Raw genomic sequence first — 20395 nt, 5'->3', positions numbered from 1 at the left:
CCTGTATATCTTTGTATTGATACACCATCCAAAGTGTAATTAATAACTTMATGTTCAAAGGGATATTCAAATGTCTGCTTTTTTGTGTCCTTCTTTGCAAACTATTGGAAAACTTCCCTGGTCTTTGTGGTGGAATCTGTGCTTGAAATTCACTGCTCTACTAAGGGAACTGACAGATATTTGTACCCCCAAAGATGGGGTACTCATTTAAAAATCAAGTTAAACACTATTATTGCACACAGAGTGAGTCCATGCAACTTGCTAAGCACATTTTTACTCCTGAACTTATTGAGGCTTGCCATAGCAAAATGGTTGAATAGTTATTGACACAAGACATTTCAGCTTAAATGTTTTATTAATTTGTAAACATCTCAAAAAWATATAATTCCTCTTTGACATTATGGGGTATTGTCTGTAGATCAGTGACCCATTTAAATTTCAGGCTGTAACCCCACAAAATGTGGGAAAAGTCAAGGGGTGTGAATACTTTCAGAWGGTACTGTATATGACTCCATAGTGCATGTTCGCCCCCAGAGTGTCAAATGTTTTTATGTGGGAACTCTATTATAAAAGACTGGAAAGACCAATGACGTGTCCTACTCTGTCGTTATGTCTTCTTTATGAAATGAAAGGGTGAACCCTTGTGCTTCAGACAGACTAGTCTTGCCAGACTCAGCAATGCGAAGAGACTACAGACAGACATAAGGTTGAAATCACTGACCTGTTACAGTCAAATACAACCAACTATTAATGTTGGACAAAGAGGAATGTATGAATCTAACACTAAGAAAGGTATGTGCATAAAMTTCATTTTGTATTCTTGGGGGATAATATCTGTCATTGTGTTTTGACTGAATCAAATTACCTTAAACGAATAATAAACAAATGCCTCTGATTTCATTGTGAATTTGATTTTGTTACAGAAAAATTGGTCATTTTTATTCCTGCAATCAAAACCTTATATTTGATCTCTTTACAAAATATGAACACAAAGATATTACTCCATTATTTGAACAGAAATTGTAATAACTTAAAATATTTGTTCAACAAAACAGAAATGCACGTATACATTTTACATGTACTTACACCTTGCATTCATCATACCRTACATTCACCTTAGTGTCTGTTATCAAGTCAAGTCTTATTTCAAATGTGCAAGAAATACTCATTTTGTAATGGGGAACGAAGGTGAAGTCCAGGTAGACCATCCCTTATTCAGTATTCTTTATTCCATTTGGTGACTAATGCACACAATTCAAGGCCATGATGCCATTAGAGGTCCTGTTTGAGAGCAAGATTGTCAATTGTCCTGGAGGCACAGATCTAGGATCGGTAAACTCTCCCAAAATCCTAACCAGTAACCATTAGGAAGGAAAAGGGCCACACTGACCTTAGATCAGTGTCAATGGAGATTTAAGCAGTGATGGCTGGCTAAAGGTCGTTCTTCCTGGGTGTGTTGGTAGTCATCAGGGTGGTGTCACAGGAGTAGCGTAGGCAGCGGTAGATCTCCTCGGCTCTGGGGCGGCTCACACACGCCCCCTTCTGTAGAGCCTCGATAGAGCTACAAGTAGAGGAGAGAGAGAGAGTTAATGCTACTGTAGCTAATTATTGTATTCTCTACTATATACACTACATGGCCATAAGTATGGTGGACACCTGCTCGTCGAAAATCTCATTCCAAAATGRGCATTAATATGGAGTTGGTCAGCCCTTTGCTGCTATAACAGCCTCCACTCTCCTGGGAAGGCTTTCCACTAGATGTTTGAACATTGCTGCAGGGGCCTGCTTCCATTCAGTCACAAAAGCATTAGTGAGGTCGGGCACTGATGTTGGGTGATTTGGCCTGGCTCGCAGTCGGGTGTTCCAATTCATCCCAAAGACATTTGATGGGGTTAAGGTCAGAGCTCAGTGCAGGCCAGTCAAGTTCTTCCACACCGATCTCGACAAACCATTTCTGTACGGCACTCGCTTTGTGCATTTTCATGCTGAAACAGAAAAGTCCCTTCCCCAAACTGTTGCCACATGGTTGGAAGCACATAATTGTGTAGAATGTCATTGTATGCTCTAGCATTAAGATTTCCCTTCACTGGAACTAAGCGGCCTAGTCCGAACCATGAAAAACAGACTCAGACCATTATTTATCCACCAAACTTTATATAGTTGGCACTATGCATTCGGCAGGTAGTGTTCTCCTGGCATCCGCCAAACCCAGATTTGTCTGTCGGACTGCCAGTTCGTGAAGCGGGATGAATCACTCCAGAGAACGCGTTTCCAYTGCTCCAGAATCCAATGGCAGAGAGCTTTACACCACTTCAGCCGATGCCTGGCATTGCACATGGTGATCTTAGGCTTGTGTGCGGCAGCTCGGCCATGGAAACCCATTTCATGAAGCTCCCGACAAACAGTGCTTGTGTGGACGTTGATTCCAGAGGCGGTTTGAACCATAGTGAGTGTTGCAACCAACAGACCATTTTTACGCACTACGTGCTTCAGCACTCGGTGGTCCCGTTCTGTGAGCTTGTGTGGCCTATCATTTCGCGGCTGAGTCGTTGCTGCTCTTAGATGTTTCCACTTCACAATGACAGAACTTACAGTTGACCGGGGAATCTCTAGCAGGGCAGACATTTGACAAACTGACTTGTTGGAAAGGTGTTATCTTATGACGGTGCTACGTTGGAAGTCACTGAGCTCTTCAGTATGGGCCATTCTACTGCCAATGTTTCTCTATTGAGATTGCTTGGCTGTGTGCTCAATTTTATACACCTGTCAGCAACGGGTGTGGCTGAAATAGCTGAATCCACTAATTTGAAGGGGTGTCCACATACACTACATGGCCAAAAGTATCTGATGGTATCAAATATTAAAGATTCTGCAGCACATTAAAAGAGAAATTTCACAATTGTTCAACTTCATCTCCAGCACCACCCCAACATACTGTATGTGAAAATGGCACATTTCTATGTTTTGTGGGGGAAAAAAAGATTGCGAAAGATAATTGTTTCCAATGACATCGACCAATTAGTAGMTAATGCCTACTTACAATTGGTCAAAATCACACGATGCACACCAATGATCTATCTTTTTTACCACAAAACATACAAACGCACCATTTTCACATATGTTGATGTTGGGGTGGTGCTGGAGATGATGAATATGAAGTTGCCCTTTGACGTCTGAATGTTTATCGTGTTGTAGGGGGTTTTCTACACCAGACTGAAGAAGACATTTCCATATCCACATATGCAACTGGGGGTATTTCTATAAATAAAAGGGGCCATTGGTATAAACCAAAAAAWWRWTTAAAACAAAAATTATTTTTATGCAGTTCCACATGTGTACTTAGAGGAATATATGCAAATTGCCCATAACTACACCTATACAACATTGGCCTAGAACTATACTTCCTTTAAGTAGGTTTCATGCATACATTGGCAAGTCAAATTCAAGGACTTTCAGGGACTTTTTCAAGCACTGAATTGTAATTTTCAAGGACCTCAATGTTAGAAAATTGTAGAACACCCCCAATATAGAACCCCCCCTTAAAAAAAGCATGCAAAAAGTATTAAAAAAAATAAAAATAAATTTAAGTTGAAAATTACCACTTTAATAATAATGAATTTTTGGGACCTTGTCAATGCATTGACATTCAAATTGTGGAATAGACACCGGCTGGAATGCGGTTTTAACCAATCAGCATTCAGGATTAGACCCACCCGTTGTATAATTAAGCAATAACACCCGAGGGGTTTGGCATATATAGCAAATATACAGTGCATTCCCCTTTTCCACATTTTGTTASATTACAGCCTTATTCTAAAATKTATTAAATTATGTATTTTCCTCATCAAYCTACACACAATACCCCATAATGACAAAGCGAAAAATGTATTTCAAATAAAAACTTWTTTACATAAGTATTCAGCCCCTTTGCTAWGAGACTAGAAATTGAGCTCAGSTGCATCCTGTTTCCATTGTCATCCTTGAGATGTTTCTACAACTTGATTGGAGTCCACCTGTGGTAAATTGAATTGATTGGACATGATTTGGAAAGGCGCACACMTGCCTATATAAAAGGTCTAACAGTTGACAATGCATGTCAGAGCAAAAACCAAGCCATGAGGTCGAAGGAATTGTCCGTAGAGCTCCGAGACAGGATTGTGTCGGGGCACAGATCTAGGGAAGGGTACAAAAACATTTCTGCAGCATTGAAGGTCCCCATCATTCTTAAATGGAAGAAGTTTGAAACCACCAAGACTCTTCCTAGAGCTGGCTGCCCGGCYAAACTGAGCAATCAGGGGAGAAGGGCCTTGGTCAGGTAGGTGACCAAGAACCTGATGGTCACTGACAGAGCTCTAGAGTTCCTCTGTAGAAGGACAACCATCTCTGCAGCACTCCACCAATCAAGCCTTTATGGTAGAGTGACCAGACGGAAGCCACTCCTCAGTAAAAGGCACATGACAGCCCGCTYGGAGTTTGCCAAAAGGCACCTTTTAATTTTATAAAAAATATATATATATATATTTCACCTTTATTTAACCAGGTAGGCCAGTTGAGAACAAGTTCTCATTTACAACTGCGACCTGGCCAAGATAAAGCAAAGCAGTGCGACAAAAACAACAGAGTTACACATGGAATAAACAAACGTACAGTCAATAACACAAAAGAAAAATCTATGTACAGTGTGTGCAAATGTAGAAGAGCAGCGAGGTAGGCAATAAATAGGCCATAGAGGCGAAATAATTACAATTTAGCATTAACACTGGAGTGATAGATGTGCAGATGATGATGTGCAAGTAGAGATCCTGGGGTGCAAAAGAGCAAGTGGGCGGGAGGAACACACCGTCTGAACACCGGCCAAAGGCCGGCCGACAGGGGCCCTCCCAGGTGGAAAACGAATGCAAATCGGTAAAACGAGTTCTATATCGACACAACCTGAAAGGCCTCTCAGCAAGGAGGAAGCCACTGCTCCAAAATCCACATAAAAAAAGAGAGACTATGATTTGCAACTGCTCATGGGGACAAAGATCGTATTTTTTTGAGAAATGTCCTCTGGTCTGATGAAACAAAAATAGAACTGTTTGGCCATAATGACATCGTTATGTTWGGAGGAAAAAGGGGGAGGCTTGCAAGCCRAAGAACACCATCCCAACCATGAAGCACGGGGGTGGCAGCATCATGTGGGGGTGCTTTGCTGCAGGAGGGTCTGGTGCACTTCACAAAATAGATGGCATCATGAGGCAGGAAATTTWTGAGGATATATTGAAGCAATCTCAAGACATTAGTCAGGAAGTTAAAGCTTGTTCACAAATGGGTCTGCCAAATGGACAATGACACCAAGAAAACTTCCAAAGTTGTGGCAAAATGGCCTAAGGACAACAACGTCAAGGTATTGGAGTGGCCATCACAAAGCCCTGTCCTCAATCCTATAAACAATTTGTGGGCAGAACTGAAAAAGCGTGTGCGAGCAAGGAGGCCTACAATCCTGACTCAGTTACACCAGCTCTGTCAGGAGGAATGGGCCCATATTCACCCAACTTATTGTGGGAAGCTTGCGGAAGGCTACCCGAAACGTTTGACATAAGTTAGACAATTTAAAGGCAATGCTACCAAATACTAATTGAGTGTATGTRAACTTCTGACCCATAGAAATAAATCATTCTCTCTACTATTATTCTGACATTTCACATTCTTAAAATAAAGTGGTGATCCTAACTGACCTAAGACAGATCATTTTTACTAGGATTAAATGTCAGGAATTGTGAAAAACTGAGTTTAAATGTATTTGGCTAAGGTGTATGTAAACTTCCGACTTCAACTGTATTTTCCAGCACTTGGGCTGTTGTTGCATCTATCACAACAGCTGTTCCTCACTTGACTGTCATTCAGAAAATTCCTTCCTGGATCAGATGTGTAATAATATCACAACATAATTAAACGGCTCCACACCAAATGCGCATCCAACAAGTATTATGCATAATTATTGAAAGTCACGTTATKGACAGTATCAATTTAGGTTTTAAGTATCACAGTAAGGGGACTCTTTCGGTTAGAAGCATTCGATTTTGCAATGGCATACATTTATGTGCCCATAAAAACTGTTTTCATCCCGTAACATAAGGAGACACAAAATGTTACATAGTTACACTGCATTTCCGAGATCTCTTTACAAAAAGCTGTCTGACAGCTAGATCCAGGATTCAAGTTTTATTTAACTAGGCAAGTCAGTTAAGAACAAATTATTATTTCACAATGACTGCCTACCCCTACCCCAAACTGCCTCTGGAAGCAACGTCAGCACAAAAACTGTTTGTCGGGAGCTTCATGAAAAGGTTTTCCTAAGATCACCATGAGCAATTTCAAACGTCGGCTAGAGTGGTGTAAAGCCYGCCGCCATTGGACTCTGGAGCAGTGGAAACGTGTTCTCTGGAGTGATGAATCACGCTTCACTATCTGGCAGTCTGACGGACAAATCTGGGTTTGGCAGATGCAAGGAGAACGCTACCTGCCCGAATGCATAGTGCCCACTGTAAAGTTTGGTGGAGGCGGAATAATGGTCCTTTCCTGTTTCAGCATGACAATGCCCCCATGCACAAAGCGAGGTCCATACAGAAATGGTTTGTCGAGATTGGTGTGGAAGAACTTGACTGGCCTGCGCAGAYCCTTGACTTCAACCCCACTGAACACCTTGGGGATGAATTGGAACACCRACTGCGAGCTAGGCCTAATTGCCCAACATCAGTGGCCAACCTCACTAACGCTCGTGTGTCTGAATGTAGGCAAGTCCCGGCAGCAATGTTCCATAATCTAGTGGAAAGCCTTCCCAGAAGAGTGGAGGCTGTTATAGCAGCAAAGGGGGGGACCAACTCCATATTAATGCCGATGATTTTGGAATGAAATGTTCGACGAGCAGGTGTCCTCATACTTACAACAGAGAACCGAGGTAACAATGCTTAGAGAGATGACWAAGCTAAGGACCCTGGGACTTAACACCTCCACGCTGATTCTCAAYACTGGGGCCCCTCAGGGGTGTGTACTCAGTCCCCTCCTGTACTCCCTGTTCACCCACGACTGCGTGGCCAAACATGATTCCAACACCATCATTAAGTTTGCTGACGACACAACAGTGGTAGGCCCAATCCCCGACAACGATGAGACAGCCTATAGGGAGGTGGTCAGAGAACTGGCAGTGTTGTCCTGGCACCACAACCTCTCCCTCAATGTGAGCAAGATAAAAGGAGCTGATCTGGACTACAGAAAGAGGCGAGCCAAACAGGCCCCCATTAACATCGACAGGGCTGAAGTGGAGCGGGTCGAGAGTTTCAAGTTCCTTGGTGTCCACATCACCAACTAACTATCATGGTCCAAACACACCAAGACAGTCGCGAGGAGGGCATGAGAAAACCTTTTCCCCTTCAGGAGACTGAAAAGATTTGGCATGGGTCCCCAGAGCCTCAAAACGTTCTACAGCTGTACCATCGAGAGCATCCTGACCATCACCGCCTGGTATGGCAACTGCTCGGCATCTGACCGTAAGGCCTTACAGAGGGTAGTGCGTACGGCCCAGTACATCACTGGGGCCAGCTTCCTGCCACCTATATACTAGGCGGTGTCAGAGGAAAGCCCAWAAAATTGTCAGAGACTCCATTCACCCAAGTTATAGACTGTTTTCTCTGCTACCCCACGGCAAGCAGTACCGGAGCGCCAAGTTTAGKCCCAAAAGGCTCCTTAACAGCTTCTACCCCCAAGCCATAAGACTGCTGAACAATTAATCAAATGGCCACCGGACTATTTACATTGACACCCCCCTCCATTTGTTTTATACACTGCTGCTACTCGCTGTTTATTATCTATGCATAGTCACACCACCCCTRCCTACMTGTACAAATGACCTCAACTAACCTGTACCCCCGCACACTGACTAACCGGTACCCCCTGTATATAGCCTTGTTATTGTTATGTTATTGTGTTACTTTTTTACTTTAGTTTATTTGGTAAATATTTTCTTAACTCTTCTTGAACTGCACTAAGGGCTTGTACTTACTTAAGGGCTTGTAAGTAAGCATTTCACAGTAAGGTCTACACTTGTTGTATTCGGCGCATGTGACAAATAAAGCTTGATTTGATAACAGAGGTAATGCTAACTGACACGCTAACAGAGCTAATAATGCTAACAGCGATGCTAACAATAGCAATTTATTTCCCCTACCTGTTGACCAGGTGGCCCACCGATCTGAAGCTGTGGCTCATGTTGAGGGCGTTGACATAGCTGACACAGGGCAGCGTTCGGTAGAAGAGTAGCGCCTGCTGCCGGTGACCTTTGACCTCTAATGGCACGCTAATAGCCTGGCCCTTCCTCTGCTCCACTCGGGCCAGCTCAGCCAGTAGGGTGGCGCTCTCCTCAGGCCCCCCACTCACCAGGAGTCGGACGCCTGCCCGCACCAAGCTGGCCAGTGTGCTGTCGTAGTAGCGTGTAGGTTGGAAAGGACGGGAAGCTTCACCTATGGGAAGAAGGCGAGGCAAATGTACAAAATATGAAGAAAAACGAACGGTAGATCAACTTTCYAAAAATGTTTGTCTGATGATAGAAAGGCAATGCTGAACCCTTTAAATAATGTAATGTGGGATCTTCCTGGTTATAGTGTTACATTCAATATTTTATCAAACTTCCATATACATTCTGTCATCGGTCATCGCTAGACACACTTGATGTAGCTTGCCCTCCCGTCCACATCATGAAAAGTTGGGCACGCAGTTCGGAATCAGAAAGCTCTTTGTTTACCTAGCAGTGAGCGGATATGTTTACATGTAACTTCAAATGCAGCTCATGCAAGTCAACAAACATTGCAGATGTCATCAGAGGATTGATTACCGGGCAAGCTAGCAAGCCAACGAGGCAAGGTAAAATATCACAAATAGAGCTAGATGAAGCCAGAGGAATAATATACTTGTTGAACATACTGCAGCTATAGCCATCAGTCCTGCACGTTTTCATGGTCATCACTCACTGTTAAAGAGTGACTGCCCTTGAAAAAGCATCTTCTTGTTTTGAAAATGGCCTATGTGGCATCGATACGAMTWAGAAACATTTATTCTAGTGTCAAAATTGACTACAAAGTGTAAATAGGATCATTTTGGTCATAAAGTCCGTCTCGTCCAAAACTGAGGTTTGCGAGATGATGAAAAAAAAAAATGGTATGTCATGGAATGGAGGATACCGTAACAGTTTTCCATGGGTTGGCAGTACCCACGTAATCCTTAATTCAGAGTGCAGCTGCACGCGACCCAATCATTAACGCCCATGGTCAATTAGCTTTGACATTCGATATCCTAATGGGGCTAGTTAGGGACCATCAGTAAATTAAACAATATTTTAAATGGTCAATTGCTCCAAATTTCAATGACTTAACCTCAAACCAACTATAAATTGTAGAAATTCATATACAAATATTGAAAGCATTTAATGAGACAACTAAAAGATGTGCAAGATGGAAATATTGTCCCATTTACATTGTGTAATTTATTGACAGTCCCCAAGTATTCCCAGAGATGGGCTATCCAAAGTCAAACCAGCTTTGCCATGGTCGCACACCAGCCGGCTGAAGCTAATTGGCGAAATAATTTGTCTAACTCTTCCTACCTGCGAACACACACAAGAGACACCCACATCAAACCACACCCTGAAACCAACTCACTTTTGAATTAGTCCGCTAGCATTTCTTAATGAACCAAATCTAAAACGAGGCCAAATAAGGAAGTGCAGTTGCCCTTTAAGTTTGTCAAAGTCCCGACTTTAGCGTTAGCTATCCTACTACAAGAGCATTTTGGTGCTGGTGCATCATTCGAACGTGACATTTGCTTGTGGAATGGATCCAAATGAAAACAAAGCAAGCTGGGCGAGCTACATCAAGTGGCTTCTGTCACAATCAAACAAAAGTGATGTGACAAGCATAATGTAGAAAATCAGGAAGTGACCCCCACAGGAAGTATCCCAGCCAACTGGTCCATTAAAAAGTGAGTGCGTGCCCTCCCTCACCTGGTTTGGTGCGGTCCTTCTCAACGATGAGACAGATCCGCTCAAATAGGCCCTGCAAACTGGTCACCTTCTCCACAAGCCGTTTGCGGTTCGGCATCCCGGCCAGTTCCGACTGGCACTGCCTCTCGACCGCCATGCGGTTACTGACCACGAAGTCGCAGCCGTCCAGCGAGCACACGTGGGCCGTGACAGCGTAACGCTGGCGCAGCCTGGAGACCACATCCGCGCAGGCTGTGATACAGCGGCTGTCCACCAGTACAGAGACGAGGCCCGATGGATTCGATGACGAGGCAGGGGGCTTGCTTAGAGTGGCGGCCTGACAGGAGGAGGTCTGGGCGTGGGGTACTGAGGAGGTGGAGGAGGTAGCCTGGGGAAAGACACAAGATAGACATTTAGGGAGAAATCAAATTAATTACTACTTCTGTAATCCACATTCCGGAAGATTCTATTCCATTCTTCTACTGTAGGATAAGTTTGGCCTAGACGGATGAAAAAAATAGAACAGTTGTTGTTTGTACTCTGTATTGATTCAAACATCTGTTATTTACAGTAACTAAATATCCCTTGGCCCGTGATGCTAAGTGAATTTATTACAGTTTACTAACATCATGGTCCATAGATCAGCATCTGACATATCTGTGTGACCTATATGGCTGTGTATACACAGGCAGCCTAATCAGATTTTATTTCCCTAATTGGTCTTTTGACCAATCAGGTCAGCTCTGTAAAAGATTGGATGTGATTGGTCAAAAGACCAATAGGTGGAAAAAAATAGCATAATTGGGCTGCCTGTGTAAACACAACCTATTTGGCCTATATCATGTGGCCCATATCAGTACATTACCACATTACCTGTGGCTGTTTACTTGAGAACAACAGAGACTCTGACTGCTCAAAGTCCAGCTCCTCAGACAGGAGGGCCTGCTGATGGAGCCTCCGGCGACACCTCTCTTCCTGCTGCTCCTCTCTAGGCCCCCTCACGGAGCTCACTGAGGAGGTCCTGCTGGTTCCACTTGGGGCGCTAGGCTCCATCACAGAGTTTATAGAGGAGGACCTGGCTCCACTGAGGACTCTAGGCCCCACCACACAGCTCGCTGTGGAGGCTCTGGTGGTTCCACTAGGGGGCACCTGCTGCTGTGGAGCTTTAAACACCCAGTCATGCTGTTGCTGTAACTCAGTTAGCCTGCAGATGGCAGCAACACCTCCAGCTTTCACACTATCTCTACTTTTCTCCACTTCTTCTTCCGAGCTGGAGTCCTCTAAGTGCACTATGCGGGAGCGCTTGTTTTTCCCAGCAGGATTAGGTTGAGGGTCAGCAGCCCTCTTGTCCAGAGTGGCAAGCCCGCTCCCAGCCTGAGCCCTGATGTTTCGGATCAGCGCCTTGCGTCTGGTGGGGTACTGCCTCCTCCCCTCCACGAAGGAGTCCTCGTAGATAAGCTCCAATGGGACCTCCTCGCCGAGCTCTTCCTCACCACTGCCACTCACCACAAAGCTGTCCTCCGCGTATGTCTCGTCCAGCTCAGGCACCTATGGACGGTTTGGAGAGAAGCTTAAGCAAAACGTTATAAAGTGATTGAATCGGCTAACTTCGTTTCTTTACTTCTATTCATTGTTTCTTTAAAAACTTTAAGAAAATAAGTCAGATTTTCTTTTTTTATTATCTAATTATCTAAGGGTTAAGTGGCTTGAAAAATCCAAGGTCCAGTGGGTTTTAAAGTAAAAAAGCCTTTATTTATCCTTCATAAACACCTATAGATTTCAGCATAAAGCATTCATCAGAAAAAAAGTCAACTTGAGTGTATTTGTATTTATTATGGATCCCCATTGGCAGCAGCTACATTTCCTGGGGTCCAGCAAATTAAGGCAGTTTATACAATTTTAAAACATTACATTCACAGATTTCACAACACACTGTGTGCCCTCAGGCCCCTACTCCACCACTACCACATATCTACAGTACTAAATCCATGTGTATGGATAGTGCGTATGTTATCGTATGTGTGTATGCATGTGTCTGTGCCAACGTTTGGGTTGCTTCACGCTGTTCCATAAGGTGGTTTTTAATCTGTTTTTCAAATCAACCACTTTCACCACTTTCAGCCAGGAGAGATTGACGTGCATATTATTAATATTAGCTCTCTGTGTACATCCAAGGGCCAGCCGTGCTGCCCTGTTCTGAGCCAATYGCAATTTTCAAAAAAGTCATTTTTTGTGGCACCTGACCACACGACTGAACAGTAGTCCAGGTGCGACAAAACTATGGCCTGTAGGACCTGCCTTGTTGATAGTGTTGTTAAGAAGGCAGAGCATCGCATTATTATAGACGACTTCTCCTCATCTTAGCTACTACTGCATCAATATGTTTTGACCATGACAGTTTACAATCTAGTGTTACTCCAAGCAGTTTAGTCATCTCAACATGCTCGATTTCCACATGATTTATTACAAGATTTAGTTGAGGTTTAGGGTCTAGTTACTGTTTTGTTTAGTGAGTGAAAAGGGTACAGTTGATAAAAATCATAGAATAAAACTCTAAGGGACAGTTTCCCCAAACACAGCCAAGTCCTAGACTAAAAATCATGTTCAACGGAGATTCACTATTGAAAGTGCATCTCAGACAAGGACTAACCTCTGTCTGGGAAACCGGCCCTAAGATTAATAGACACCAAAGAAATCCTGATAATCCTACCTGAGAGAAGATGTCCATGTTGTGGTTTTGCTTGTAGATCATTTTGAACTTGCCAGCCACCGCAGGACTTCTCACTGACTTCAGGTAAACCCCCTGCATCTCTGAATCTGTCACACAGGGAGATACAATGAGTGTGTGTGTGTGTGTGTGTGTGTGTGTCAGTCAAGTAATGCCCAAGCTGCTCGAGCCAGCAGTCGTCCCCTTTGACAAAATGCTTGAGTGCTGGGTCATGTTAGGGCACACCGAAACAAAACATGTCAATACATAGTGCAACAGAAAATGAAAGTGAGCGATTCTTAGGCATCTCCCCATTTTAGAAACGCTTTATTCCATTTCATGCCCAGTGAGTGAATGAACTGTATAATAGGTGACTACCTGTATAACAACTGTATAACATAACAAGAGACTTTGGGTCCATGAAAAGCGTTGTACTAAACCCATGTTGTTGTTATTGTTATTGTTATTATTATATTTGACCCCTCACCGTTGATTCCCTGGGAGCACTGGGTGTTGCTCACAACGAAGCCCTCCAGTGAGCGGTTCTGCTCTTCACCGTCCTCTTCGTCAGATGACACCTCCGCCCCCTCGGACAGCGCCGCCTCCTCGTCCAGAAAGTGACGGGCTCCTCGATGGTGGTGCTGCACGGCCTGCTGGGAAGGACATGTTGATTCGAAGGAGTAGATGACTATTGTCCAACGTACATATGAAAAAAAAAAAATTATTCTGCTTTATACCAAACCCTCCAAAAAGACAGAGGTTGGAGCAATTCGTCGACCAACAGAGAAGGTAGCTGGACAACAAGAGACTTGAAATGACCCTGGGCTACTGACAACCACTTCTCATGTGAGATGTATTTGACACCTGACTGACCTTAGCTTTCCCATGCGATGCTGATGGTTTCGCAGCCACGTGGGGGGGCGCTCTTGGCTGTCGAACAGAGGTATTCTGGAAGTCATCGTCAGACATCGCTTCCCCCTCCCCCTCGCTCTCATCTGACTGGAAAAGAGGTTTGGAAGACATGGTCAAAGCCATATTAACTTTATTATGACGGTCAGAAGGAAAAAAAGTGTTCAACATTCATTGTAATCCACAAGTATTTATTTGATGCTAGCTTGTACTGAATTAAGTAAAAGATAATTGAGAGGAAGAGAACCGTACACACAAGCTGCTAGAACTGACAAGTTTGATAATGATACTTTAGTGATAGTGGTTATAGTGATAATGATACTTTAGTGATAGTGGTTATAGTGATTATCTTACAATGCATGCCACTGCATGCTTTGACTTCCTGGTCACTTGTATAGGAGAATCCACATCACTGAGAAGCATTGACTGGGAGAGGAAATATAACAAACAATGGATAAACAGAATCATCAATCATCAGAATCATTTGAATACATTTTTAACTTGGGTCCCACAAGGAATCATCTCTCAAACAAACAAATAACTTTTTTCCCCCAGACACTTTTGCATTTGCATCATTGATATTCCACATAAGATGCAAAGTGTAAATCTTTAGTTGGAAGCCCACGTGACTATTCTGACCCACTTATGCTTTCTGCAGGCTTTCTTTATCTCTGGCAAGGCCATGTATGCAACTGTGTGGTGAATAGTCTTGTATTGTCAAACCCTGAGTTGTCTCAGAGAAAACAGATGCTTTCCTAAAAGAGGCCAGTCTGAATGGAACATTTGAAACAAAATAGATCTTCGCAAAAGCAGTCTGCGAGCCTATTGCCATGCCGACAACAGGCAGCTATGAGACAGACTATGCTTAAAGGCTTATATAGAGAAGTGAGATACATCAGACCTCTCAATATTCCGACAAAGTATGGTATCATTACTATATATTGAGCACTTCTTAAATAGGGCACATATGCTCTACAGCCATGGCAAATAAAGTGTGGAAAAGAGGACAGAAATTAGATATGGTAGGTTACATAATAGAAATGGATGATTGTACAATTGATGGTAGTGCAACTCAATGCACTACTACTGAACAAAAATATAAAAACGCAACATGCAACAATTTCAATGATTTTACTGAGGTACAGTTCATATCAGGAAATCAGTCAATTGAAATAAATTAATTAGGCCCTAATCTATGGATTTCACATGAATGGAAATATAGATATGCATCGCTTGGTCAGATACCTTATGAAAAAAGGTAGGGGTGTGAATCAGAAAACCAGTCAGTATCTGGTGTGACCATTTGCCTCATGCAGCGTGACACATTTCCTTTGCATAGAGTTGAGCAGGCTGTTGATTGTGGCCTGTGGAATGTTTTCCCACTCCTCTTCAATGGCTGTGCGAAGTTGTTGGATATTGGCGGGAACTGGAACACACTGTTGTACTAGAGGTCAACCGACTATGATTTTTCAACGCCGATACCGATTATTGGAGGACCAAAAACAGCCGACACCGATTAAATCGCCCGATTGTTTATTTATTTACTTATTTTAACTTAATATAATACATCAATAAAATCAATTTAGCCTCAAATAAATAATGAAATGTTGAATTTGGTTTAAATAATGCAAAAACAAAGTGCTGGAGAAGAAAGTAAAAGTGCAATATGTGCCATGTCAAAAAGCTAACGTTTAAGTTCCTTGCTCAGAACATAAGAACATATGAAAGCTGGTGGTTCCTTTTAACATGAGTCTTCAATATTCCCAGGTAAGAAGTTTTAGGTTGTAGTTATTATAGGAATTATGACTATTTCTCTCTATACCATTTGTATTTCATATACCTTTGACTATTGGATGTTCTTATAGGCACTATAGTATTGCCAGTGTAACAGTATAGCTTCTGTCCCTCTACTCGCCCCTACCTGGGCTCGAACCAGGGACACATCGACAACAGCCACACTCGAAGCATCATTACCCATCGCTCCACAAAASCCGCAGGAACAACTACTTCAAGGTCTCAGAGCGAGTGATGTCACCGATTGAAACGTTATTAGCGCTAACTAGCTAGCCATTTCACATCGTCTACACCAGCCTAATCTCGGGAGTTGATAGGCTTGAAGTCATAAACAGCTCAATGCTTGAAGCACATCGAAGAGCTGCTGGCAAATGCAGGAAGTGCTGTTTGAATGAATGCTTACGAGCCTGCTGCTGCCTACCACCGCTCAGTCAGACTGCTCTATCAAATCATAGACTTAATTATAACATAATAACACACAGAAATACAAGCCATAGGTCATTAATATGGTCAAATCCAGAAACTATCATTTCGAAAACAAAACGTTTATTCTTTCAGTGAAATACGGAACCGTTATGTATTTTATCTAACGGGTGGCATCCCTAAGTCTAAATATTGCTTTTACATTGCACAACCTTCAATGTTATGTCATAATTATGTACAATTCTGGCAAATTAATTACGGTCTTTGTTAGGAAGAAATGGTCTTCACACAGTTCGCAACGAGCCAGGCGGCCCAAACTGCTGCATATACCCCGACTCTGCTTGCACGGAACGCAAGAGAAGTAACACAATTTCCCTAGTTAAAAGAAATTCATGTTAGCAGGCAATATTAACTAAATATGCAGGTTTAAAAATATATACTTGTGCATTGATTTTAAGAAAGGCATTGATGTTTATGGTTAGGTACACATTGGTGCAACGACAGGGATTTTTTCGCGAATGCGCTTGTTAAATCGTCACCCGTTTGGCGAAGTAGGCTGTGATTCGATGAGAAATGAACAAGCATCGATTATATGCAACGCAGGACAAGCTAGATAAACTAGTAATATCATCAACCATGTGTAGTTAACTAGTGCTTATATTAAGATTGATTGTTTTTTATAAGATAAGTTAACTTGCTAGCCAGCAACTTACCTTGGCTTCTTGCTGCACTCGCGTAACAGGTAGTCAGCCTGCCACGCAGACTCCTCGTGGAGTGCAATGTAATCGRCCACAATCGATGTCCAAAAATGCCGATTACCGATTGTTTTGAATATGGCCCTAATTAAATCGGCCATTCCGATTAAATCGGTCGACCTCTATGTTGTACACGTCGATCCAGAGCATCCCAAACATGTTCAATGGGTGACATGTCAGGTGAGTATGCAGGCAATGGAAGAACTGGGATATTTTCAGCTTCCAGGAATTGTGTACAGATCCTTGTGACACGGGGTCTTGCATTATCATGCTGAAACATGAGGCGATGGCGGTAAAATGCATTTGTGTTCGTTGTCAGTTGCTTATGCCTGCCCATACCATAACCCCACCACCACCATGGGGCACTCTATTCACAACGTTGRCATCAGCCCACTGAAGTCGGTTACGACGCTGAATTGCAATCAGGTCAAGACCCTGGTGAGGATGGCGAGCGAGCAGATGAGCTTCCCTGAGAGCTGTCCGGGTGGCTGGTCTCAGGCAATCCCGCATGTGAAGAAGCCAGATGTGGAGGTCCTGGGCTGGTGTGGTTACACGTGGTCTACGGTTGGTGAGGCCGGTTGACCGTTCTGCCAAATTCTCTAAAACAGTAAGCATGCCAATTGCACGCTCCCTCAAAACTTGAGACATCTGTGGCATTGTGTTGTGTGACAAAACTGCACATTTTAGATTGGCCGTTTATTGTCCCCAGCACAAGGTGCACCTGTGTAATGATCATGCGGTTTAACCTGCTTCTTAATATGCCACACCTGTCAGGTGTATGGATTATCTTGGCACAGGAGAAATGCTCACTAACAGAGATGTAAACACATTTGGGAAAAACATTTGAGATAAATATGCTTTTTGTGTGTATAGAAAACTTCTGAGACCAACACTTTACATGTTGCGTTTATATTTTTGTTCAGTGTACGTAAGTTAGAAAAATAAACATTAACACCACGACATGACTAGAATTAGAGACCTAGTGCAAGTGTTCACCAGACCTACATTTGGTGGTTGTTTGACAGAATGAAGATGCATTACTGAAGGCTTACTATATAGTCCTTGACGCACAGTGAAAAAGTAGCAAATTGGGACTTACCACTGGGGAAGACAAGGGGTTCGCCTTGACATGATGATGAACCCGCTTACGGGTGATAACCTCCTCCTCACTGTCACTGGTGCACAGGCCTGCGGCAGGGGACAACAAATCATAATGCACATGCCTGAAGTGCTTACCCACTCACAGGCACAAACAGTCAATGCAAAGCAGTACCAATCTGACCTATCGCTCAGAATGTGCTACCTTGATGAGATGTGTAGGTCAGATTGTCAGAACAGCTGCTAATGTCTTGACCAGGTATACATATCAACAAGGTGGCTTAGTTGTTTGTGAATGGGAAACTAGGGGACACATTGAAATCAAGCACCTGTAATAGTTGGAGTGAACTAACCTGGATGAGGTGGGTCCAAGATGGATTTGTGAGACAAACTGTGTCCCATCTCTATAGAACCATTTCCTGGGTCCCCCGCCTGAGCTTTGGGAGTCCGGGCATTCTGTAAGGTCCCCTGGAGTTTCCTCTTTAAGAATGAGAACGAAGTGGATGGGGTGGTGGAAGGACCAGGCAGGAGAGCTCGCCTCGGCCCTAATGTGGGGATTGGTGAGAACAGAGCTCCGCTCTTGGAGGTCAGAGGAGAGGTCTGAGGCGAAGCCAGAGCAGAGGTGTCTGCCTTCTTCCCTCCCAGACAGGCTGCCAGGGGTGTGGACACGTTCTTCCTATGGAAACTAAAGGGGGGAGTGGATGAGCCAGAGATTTGTGGCCCATTCACTGAGGAGGAAAGGGGTGCTTCCTGTTTTTTGGACCCAGGGGTTGAAGGTTTTGAGGGGAACGGACTAGGAGCAGCCTCTGTGTCCCCTTCATCCTCCTCCCAGCCCAAGTCAAAGTTGACAGAGAAGAAATCCTGAGAACAGTCAAAGTTCTCAAGGTCCTGAGCAGGCTCCTGCTGCGCTACAGGAGAAATATGGCTACGGCTAGGTTTGACCTGATACACCATCTTTGTTTCTGTCACACTTTTACTTGACCCTATTAACCATTCCCTCTCCGGAGCCTTCAAGGGGCTAGGTATTCGGATACTGACGTTCTCTGGCGTAGGGATGTTCGGGATGGTCATCTGGAGGAAGGTCTCGTCATCTCCAAACAGGTCCATGCTCTCGTCCAGGTTGGTTTTAGCGTGCTGGGCTTTAGGCTGAGTGGGATGACATGGTGGCTTGAAGTCCGCTTTATCATCCATATCATCGTCCTTTATGTCATTGCTGTCATCCTCGAAGACCTTATCCCAGCTAGGGCTGCCAACGGCACTTTCCCTACCCATACAGTCTGCTGGCACAGTAATGGGTGAAGAAGGAGAGTGCTGCTGATGAGGTGGTTCACAATGGCTTTCACAGTCTAGAGAACCAACGTCTAAATCAACATTGGGAGATTGAGAAGCAGGATCGGCAAAGTCCTCATCCACTTCCAGGGAGAAATTCACGTGGAATGTCTGACCCACATCCAGCAGTTCATCCAGAGGTTCAACCGGAAGTGTATGTGAACAGTCCTTGGTGGTGAAGGGGGAGGGCCCAGGGTCGTACTGAGGGCTGTCCAGGTCAAAGTGCAAAGCTGGAGGAGACCTAGACAGAAGCTCTGTCACGTTGACTAGAATGACCCTCAAGCTCTCTAACCTCTGTCTCAGGGGCTGCAACTTGGGGACGGCAGCGTCCCATTTGGGCAAGTAAAACAAAGCCTCCAGTTCAGAATCTTCAGCTGACTTGGGTTCACGGTCTGCAATTGAGGTCAACTGATTGAGGTCAATCTGTTCTACAGCAGCAATGCAGTTCAATGATTCGCTCTCAAAATCCCTTGGAGAAATGACCTCTGAACTTTCACTCTCGTTGTTGAGTATGATACAGTCAGAATCCATGTCCATGATTTGCTGGTCACCGGTGGAGCAGAGTGGCCAGAGGCCTGGGTGATCTCTGAGGTCATGAGTCACCTCCTTGTGGCATTCTGAAGGGACTCTGTCCTTTATCAGGGTCCATGGAGAGACTAAGGTTGTCTCTGCTTTAGAAATGCTTTCCCTCTGCACTTCCTTTTTGAGTTCGACACGGTCTAGGTCAGCTGAGGAAAGGCAGGAAGTCTTCTGCTTGTGGCTCAGGTTGGCCATTTTGGTTCTGGATTTTGTCGTTTTTCCCTCTTTCTGCTTCTTTCCTTTGGTGGACTTTTCCTGATGTGCTTCCTCCGTGAGGCCTATGACATCTGCATTGTGGAGGTGGGGCAGCAGCTCCAACTCATATCTGCTTTCACCCTGTCAGATAAAACAAACACAACAATGAATCTAACTACAAAACGTCAAAAAGTTTGATTGAAGTCTGGCAAATTTCTTCAGATGTTGCACAAGCTATTGTATCATAACGCAAGTTACAGATGTAATACTTCCCTGGTACAACACACAAAGTTGACTGGTTATATAAACAAGACATTTGACACAGTGCCTTTAGAAAGTAATCATACCCCTAGACTTATTCCACATGTTGTGTTACAGCCTGAATTTAAATCAAAGTGAAAACATGTTATCAGTATTCAGTAGGCTACGTCTTCATTCAGCGGATATGAGAAGTAGCATTAGGTTTAATTTTTTATTTTTTTATTTTTATTTCACCTTTATTTAACCAGGTAGGCTAGTTGAGAACAAGTTCTCATTTGCAACTGCGACCTGGCCAAGATAAAGCATAGCAGTGTGAACAGACAACACAGAGTT

General features: G+C 43.7%; 1 protein-coding gene across 4 annotated transcripts in view; it reads right to left on the bottom strand.

Annotated features, from left to right (window-relative positions):
* Positions 1 to 20395, bottom strand: part of fancm (FA complementation group M) — an 84231-nt gene continuing 63836 nt past the window's right edge. For 2 of the 4 annotated variants that reach the window (XM_024146233.2, XM_024146231.2), the window contains exons 14-23: positions 18052 to 19942; positions 17700 to 17788; positions 13983 to 14054; positions 13593 to 13718; positions 13207 to 13372; positions 12723 to 12829; positions 10886 to 11560; positions 10034 to 10400; positions 8207 to 8498; positions 300 to 1561 (exon numbers count right to left, since the gene is read on the bottom strand). In XM_024146233.2, coding sequence (XP_024002001.1) covers positions 1432 to 1561; positions 8207 to 8498; positions 10034 to 10400; positions 10886 to 11560; positions 12723 to 12829; positions 13207 to 13372; positions 13593 to 13718; positions 13983 to 14054; positions 17700 to 17788; positions 18052 to 19942 — 3915 coding nt within the window. In that variant the 3' untranslated portion in view covers positions 300 to 1431. Of the gene's footprint in view, positions 1562 to 8206; positions 8499 to 10033; positions 10401 to 10885; positions 11561 to 12722; positions 12830 to 13206; positions 13373 to 13592; positions 13719 to 13982; positions 14055 to 17699; positions 17789 to 18051; positions 19943 to 20395 lie in introns of all 4 variants that reach the window. The other 2 variants (XM_024146232.2, XM_024146234.2) reach the window with 2 other exon arrangements.

The sequence above is a fragment of the Salvelinus sp. IW2-2015 genome, unplaced genomic scaffold (genome assembly GCF_002910315.2).
Source record: "Salvelinus sp. IW2-2015 unplaced genomic scaffold, ASM291031v2 Un_scaffold16326, whole genome shotgun sequence".
Lineage (NCBI taxonomy): Eukaryota > Metazoa > Chordata > Actinopteri > Salmoniformes > Salmonidae > Salvelinus > Salvelinus sp. IW2-2015.
The sequence above is the reverse complement of the archived record's forward strand: the minus strand, read 5'-3'. Positions and strand labels throughout refer to the sequence as shown.